Consider the following 6,813-nt stretch of genomic DNA (forward strand, 5'->3'; position numbering starts at 1 on the left):
AAGTGCCGGATAAGTATGTGCGCAATTATTAATGACAGTAGCAAGGACAGTATGGTGTAGGATAAGCACACCTGGCTGCAGAACGGGAGGCCCAGAGTTCAATTCCAGGGCGAAGCAGATTTTTGTTGCTAAATTTTAATAGCTATAGCTGGACATACACACAGACTGAGATTTTGGGAACTCGCTACAGACATGTAGCAGTCAAATTTATATTACACGTATAACAGAAACAATATGGTGGATGGGCTGAGAGTAGAACATTTGAAATGAAAAGGAAAAATTGTAAAAAAGAAATCGGCTGAAGCTGTGGTTTCAGCTGTGGAGTGGCGTTTGTATCAAGCTGGCTGAGCTGGCAAGGCAAGCATATCTATGGTTGTAGCTTTGCCGTCGCGGATTCTAGAGACTGCAGTGCAAATCTTCGCTCTACCAAAGTTCTTGATGTGCGAACCTGTTCTTTGAGCATTTGTACAGCTTCCTCGATTTTTCCACTAAAATAGTCGCAACACTTTATTTAATAAAGCCGACTGAGTTGGTCCAATGAGCGTATGAACTTGGTAGGTGAATATGACAAGATTTATTTAGGAGTTGTATTCTCAATGCGCAAAAAGGTCTACCATTAACAGATTGTTAACAAGAGATTTATGAAAATAAAAATTATTGGTAAGCCTACGATTGGATAATTACCAAATGAGTAGAGAAAATGTTGTACTGTTCAAACAAACAAACCAACTGCCATATACACATGTGATGTCCTTAGCAATAGCACCATGAAATATACTCGCAACAGTTCTATAGCCAACTGTCATGCAAGCCTCAGTGGAGATACAGTTTTATATACAAAATTAAAAAATACAAAAAATAACTCTTTTTTACACTTATGCAGACATAAATTTAAAAAGAAGTCCCCATGGAAAAGGCCAAACATAGGACAATTGGTAAAACTGACTGGCTCATAACATTGTGTGCTGTTATACTATAAAAACTTGGGTTGTTGATAGAACCAGGCAAAGCTCGGTCTGAGAAAAAAAGATACATATCTGTATACCGAGTTCAGATGAAAATCTATAAGTTAATCCTGGACTATTTATTGCTAGTATTAAACTAACTTGTACAATATTGGTACTCACTCTTGAAGCAAGAGGGCTGCCAAGTTTTCATATACGAGATTCAAATCTTCGTCTATGTCTTTGGCTTTAAAAAGGCAGTCATAGGCTCGCTTTCTGTCACCTTTCCAATTGAGAGCTAAAGCTCTAAAACAGAAATTTATATTATTGCAATACATGAAAACTATTATAAAATAATGCATTTAAGCTGTCTCAGCGGCTTTAATCCATACAATTCGTGTCTCTCTATGAAGAGACAGAGTAAAATATGTTTGTACAGCGAGTGATCAAGAAACATGTAGGTCTCTAATTCCACAACTTGACATTCGTCAGCTTACTGCTAGCCGAGGCTGTGATTGATGAAGTTTATGCTAGGCTGCAGCACCCCTCCCCAGTCTGATCAAACCTGAGATAAGTTTATGCTAGGCTGCAGCACCCCCCCCCCAGTCTGATCAAACCTGACATAAGTTTATGCTAGGCTGCAGCACCCCCCCCCCCAGTCTGAACAAACCTGACATAAGTTTATGCTAGGCTGCAGCACCCCCCCAGTCTGAACAAACCTGACATAAGTTTATGCTAGGCTGCAGCATCCCCCCTGTCTGATCAAACCTGACATAAGTTTATGCTAGGCTGCAGCACCCCCCCTGTCTGATCAAACCTGACATAAGTTTATGCTAGGCTGCAGCACCCCCCCTGTCTGATCAAACCTGACATATGAAATACATTACTTCTGATGCTGCTTTACTTTCACACACAGAAACACCGCAGCAGGTGATCTTAATATACCCATAATTCCATGGTACCTCAACTTTTTGTCATACAATAATTTGACTTAAACATCAAAATTGAACCACCTATAGAATAGAAACTGCACTAGTAGACAAAAAGCAATAATTCAGCTGGCACAAGAAATAAACCAACCAGCAATGAGACAGTTACAGAAAATAAAATAGCGGCAGACAACTAGAGCAGGTAGCAAACAGGAAGTGCAAGTGAAAGACTAAACAAGTGCTGACAATTAAAAAAGGAGAAATTTACGCGAAGAGTGAAACTTACGCTTGTTGGATGACCAAGCGAGCACTCTCTGGGTTGTATTCCGATGCCTTTGTTAAGATGGCATTAAGTTTTTGGTATTTTTTGGATGCCATCAGGCACTGTCCAAATACAACCCAGAGAGTGCTTACAGCTGGGTTGAAGCAGCACAACTGCTCCATCTTTTTCAAAGTGTCTTCCGAGTGGAAGTCTAAAAAAACAGTTGAGTGACTCACTAGCAATGTTCAAATTAAACAATTTATAAATAATCCTACTAAACTGCAAACAAACTATCAGATGAAAGGTGTGTTTTCTAGTACAATAAAAACCTGGGATACGGCATTAATCAATCTGATGTTAAAATCGTAAGGTAAAATAGCTATATGTCGGGGCCTCTTGGAATCCTTTCCAAGGATTCTGTTTTGGAGAAATACTTACGCCATGTCTAATTTTATTGTTGAAAAATATTTATAAAATGGTCACCGTATCTATCATTAACTCCACCCATAAAAGGGCTTCGGAGATTTTTCTGGGCATTTTTGTGCAATAAATCTAGCAAGGTTTTCAAACCAACCGACAGCTTTCTTTATTTTTGCTACCCATGTTTGTTCCGCCTCCCCTTTTGATTTTCTTTATCATTTCTAGCTGTTTCCATAGTAATAATCTTTTTACTTCACCCTTTACCATTGCTAGCAACTTTGAGAACCATGGCTAACAAATTAACTTTTGATATAGGCAGTAAAAAGCAGAAGGCAAAAACGGTATTGTAAGCACTCACACGAGACAAACATGGGTCAACCCTCCGCTGAACCTTCGGCAGCTCTATGGCTAACAAATTAGCTTTTGATATAGGCAGTAAAAAGCAGAAGATAAACACGGTATTGTAAGCACTCACACGAGATAAACAAGGGTCAACCCTTCGCTGAACCTTCGTCAATTTAAAAAAAAACAAACAGTGTCTCAGATCTCAGGGGAATTGTGGGAGGGATTTAGATATTGATCAATAACGTAATGGCATCTTATTAGTTTTTTGGACACCCCATAAGTGGGAAATCATCCTACATGTACATGTATTTCACACCGTAACTTAATAAACCCGTATCCTAGGTCTACGGTGCAAGGGAGTTCTAATGCATCTATAAGGAGATAATATAAGTTGAAGATTATCTTACCACACACAAGCTGATGCATCCTTATTATTGGATGGCAGACAGATGATATTTCACTGGCTTGACGGAACTCATCCGCTGCTAATGGGACCCTTTGAGTTAGCAATGATATCTAAAGAAACAGCGTGTTTTTTGATAATACTGTAGAGGTTTCCTCTGGTGCCATGTATATTATGAGATTTGAAGGCTACAAATTCCTCCTAGCCTAGGTTCTATAAATATCTCTCATGAAATGCTAAATTAGTATATCACCTGTCGATCAACGTAATTGATATTGGTAACATTTATCATTTACAACGATGACCGATAAAAAAAGACTTACGTGTCAGTAGAAAAGACATAGCAAGGAATGAGTTTTATAATACATCTGCGGAGGATTACCTGGCCTTTTATAAAGTAAACATCAGGATTGGTTTTATCAGCCATCTCTGCTCGTCTCGCATACTTCAAGGCATACGTTGTTGTCATCTGGCTTACAGCTTTCCGAAGCCAGACAGTTGAACGGAGCTAAACATAAAAGCAATAGCTGTATACAGTAAAAAGACATGCTATCCACCAGCCTTCATCAATAGCGTGTTGTACACTCTGTCCAAATTTAACCATCCGACTTGGTACGTTCAATGTATTTGGTCAATTTTAATACAACTTTGCTTAGTGAAGGGTTTTCACCGGAATATGCCAGAGCCTAACTATAGAATGTTTCTCTTTTGTGAATGAAGTGAATTTGTTTGCAAACAAGGAGCTAGAGACATATACAAGGACACAAACTAGAAATACTTGACATAGTTGCTAAACATACTCTATTGGTAATTGCAGCTGAAGAGAGAAGAGCTTCAAAGTCTTGCTCAGCCTTCCCCGGGTAGCCTCCGATGGAATAAGCAATGGCTCGCAAGTACAAGGCTTCTGGGTGGAAAATGCTCTCCTCATCTCGTAGGTCTTTGTTCAGGTCTTCCAGGATAGCAGCAATCGGCTGCGCTGTCAGTACCTTTGCACAAGCTCTCTGAAATGCCCTGTAAAAGAATAGCCGCAGACCCTAATACAGCGGAACTTTTACTGGCGAAATTAACTCATCCCAAAAGACGTTTCGTAGAAAGTTTCGTGAATAGAAACGAATTTTACCATATAAATGCCCTAATCTGTTCCAAGCTCCCGCAAAACTTGGACACAACATTGATATAAATTATAAATACATGTTATGTCTGAAACCTGTAACAGCCACATATTAGAATTATATTATTACATAAAACCTTAATAAGTACACATGGAAAGAAGAAAAGAGAAATTGTAAGTAAAAATACTAACAGTATACTTGTTTGTTTATACAAGGCTAAGCAAAGACCATGAAGGGTGGAATAACGAAGGCTAGAAGATGGTGCTGTATTGCTGTCTTGATTTAGTTTTGTTCAGAACAAATGTCTTTAAAAACTCACGTTGAAAAATTTATTTACATTGACTCAAACCGAAAAGCAGGCTATTAAACAGGAAACACAGAACTTAAATTGCTAGAGACGAATGTTACATCCTATACTGTATGTCATATATGATAATTCCAAATTAAACGATGAATGAAAACAAAACGCTTGTTATTTACTGACTTTCGCTATCAAATCAAACTAGGTAAGATACGTTATACGTCGTACCCAAGAGGAGCAAACAGACCAAAATAGGAAAGGAAAAAATGATCTTTGTGTCTAGAGACATTTTTGTCAAGTAAAAGCAAAATTCTGCCAAAAACTTGGAAATCTCATATGTAAAGTTTTTCATTAGTAGGGCTTCCAATGTATTTCCAGGTACACCATTACTTGAAATATGCATCAACAAATCAACAAGAAATATGTCATGCTGGAAAACATATAGCAAACATACAAATTTTAACCCTAATAATCAACAAAAACCATTATTAAATACGGCCAGCAGTTTACTATCTTGGCATGTTGAACCGTTTTGTGTGAGATCAAAAGTGAATTGAAATACTGTCATTCTAGAAAAGAATGTACTCCTCTACAATAAATTACAATTACAATAATTACTGTTTTTAATAATTATTAATAATAATTTTTAATAACTACCACTTTACAATAAGTAGTTACAGTCACAAGAAAATTTAAATCTAAACAGTGTCTCATACCGAGTGGCTAAAGTCAGCATAGGAAATATAGCATATACATTGCTGATATACTCAGACAATATTTAAAAACTAAAAACACACGTACATCCATTCCAAGTATGACAAAGCAGCTAACTTGAACAGATATATTGTTACCTATTGCTAGCTTGGGCAAACTCTGGCAACTTGGTAAGCACAGGATCAGATGGCATAGAATTAACAGTCTCCTTTATGGCTTCAAAGCTCAAACGTAGAGGAGCTGTACTTTCTAAAAATAATAAGAAGACAACTCATAAATGTTGAAACAGATGCATATGTTTATATGAGTTATATAGCGTAAATGCTAACATATATGTAATAGTACAGCCTATTATTATAGTATAAAATACTGCATGATAACATCAGATACTACAGTCTAGAGCATATACAGAGTAAAGCGCTACTACTACTACTACTACTACTACTACTACTACTACTACTACTACTACTACTACTACTACTACTACTACTACTACTACTACTACTACTACTACTACTACTACTACTACTACTACTACTACTACTACTACTACTACTACTACTACTATTATTATCCAGATACCTACGGCTTCCTATTGCAATTAGCTGACAATTAAAGCTTTTATAATGTTGCAAGCCAAGATTTGAATTTGTTTTATGGCAACTCTACAAGTAAAAGGAGTGTTTGCGTCGCATTGTTTTACCCACCTGGCGTGAACCGATTGATTTCTTCTGCCGGACCTTCAGCAACTCTGCTTTTCTCATCCTCTTGTTCCTCCATCTTCAAATTTCAATTTGAACTAAGTTACACTACTATCAAGGTTATAACATTTTAAGGTCAGATGGTGAAATTATTACATTTGCTATTTATCTTCATGAAGAGTGGCTATTTTGTTACAATATCTGAAACTGGTAGTCATCAAGGGTGTATCAGCGTGTCAAACATACATGGACTGGCTCTTCTCCGCTTGTTCCCATTTTCCGCAGAAGACGGTACGCCCCATAGCCCACAGCAACAAGTCCTGCTACCTTTACCGCTGTTGACCAGCCACCATCAGCACTTTTAAATGCTACAAAACCATATGGCATTTTAAGTGTGCATGCCTGCTTACAGTTGAGATATCGCCAAGTGGAAAGGAGTTGTCAACCCTTAACAGCACTATCATTTTCTTTTTGTTTTTTATCACACAACCAAGAGCAGGCAACTCCTTTTATAAATGTCCAATTGTTGTCTATGTAAACCTGTTCTAATTATAGCCATCATAAATAGTTTGCTCTAATACTGATTGATCTAAAGCCAGTTGGTCTAGATATATGATCGGTCTAATTAGCGTGCCAAATTTTTTTATTTCAACTGCCAGTTTTTATTGATATTCCATAAAGC

General features: G+C 37.4%; 1 protein-coding gene across 1 annotated transcript; it reads right to left on the reverse strand.

Moving 5' to 3' along the window:
- Positions 1–367: 367 nt before the first annotated feature.
- Positions 368–6,518, reverse strand: LOC137390390 (mitochondrial import receptor subunit TOM70-like). Its single transcript, XM_068076722.1, has 9 exons — positions 6,378–6,518; positions 6,138–6,210; positions 5,568–5,679; positions 4,104–4,314; positions 3,686–3,811; positions 3,308–3,416; positions 2,160–2,346; positions 1,128–1,250; positions 368–488 (listed from the first exon to the last, which is right to left on the reverse strand). Exons 1-9 carry the CDS (start codon positions 6,516–6,518, stop codon positions 368–370), a joined length of 1,203 nt encoding a protein of 400 aa, XP_067932823.1.
- Between the last annotated feature and the right edge of the window lie 295 nt (positions 6,519–6,813).

This window comes from Watersipora subatra, chromosome 3, assembly GCF_963576615.1.
Source record: "Watersipora subatra chromosome 3, tzWatSuba1.1, whole genome shotgun sequence".
NCBI lineage: Eukaryota > Metazoa > Bryozoa > Gymnolaemata > Cheilostomatida > Watersiporidae > Watersipora > Watersipora subatra.

Coding starts and splice junctions, on each gene's coding strand:
- LOC137390390 (XM_068076722.1), bottom strand. CDS start 6,518: ATGCCATATGGTTTTGTAGCATTTAAAAGTGCTGATGGTGGCTGGTCA. Junction 6,211..6,377: donor GCGGAGAAGAGCCAGTCCAT/GTATGTTTGACA, acceptor TGAAATTTGAAG/ATGGAGGAACAAGAGGATGA. Junction 3,417..3,685: donor TTTACTTTATAAAAGGCCAG/GTAATCCTCCGC, acceptor CTGTTTCTTTAG/ATATCATTGCTAACTCAAAG.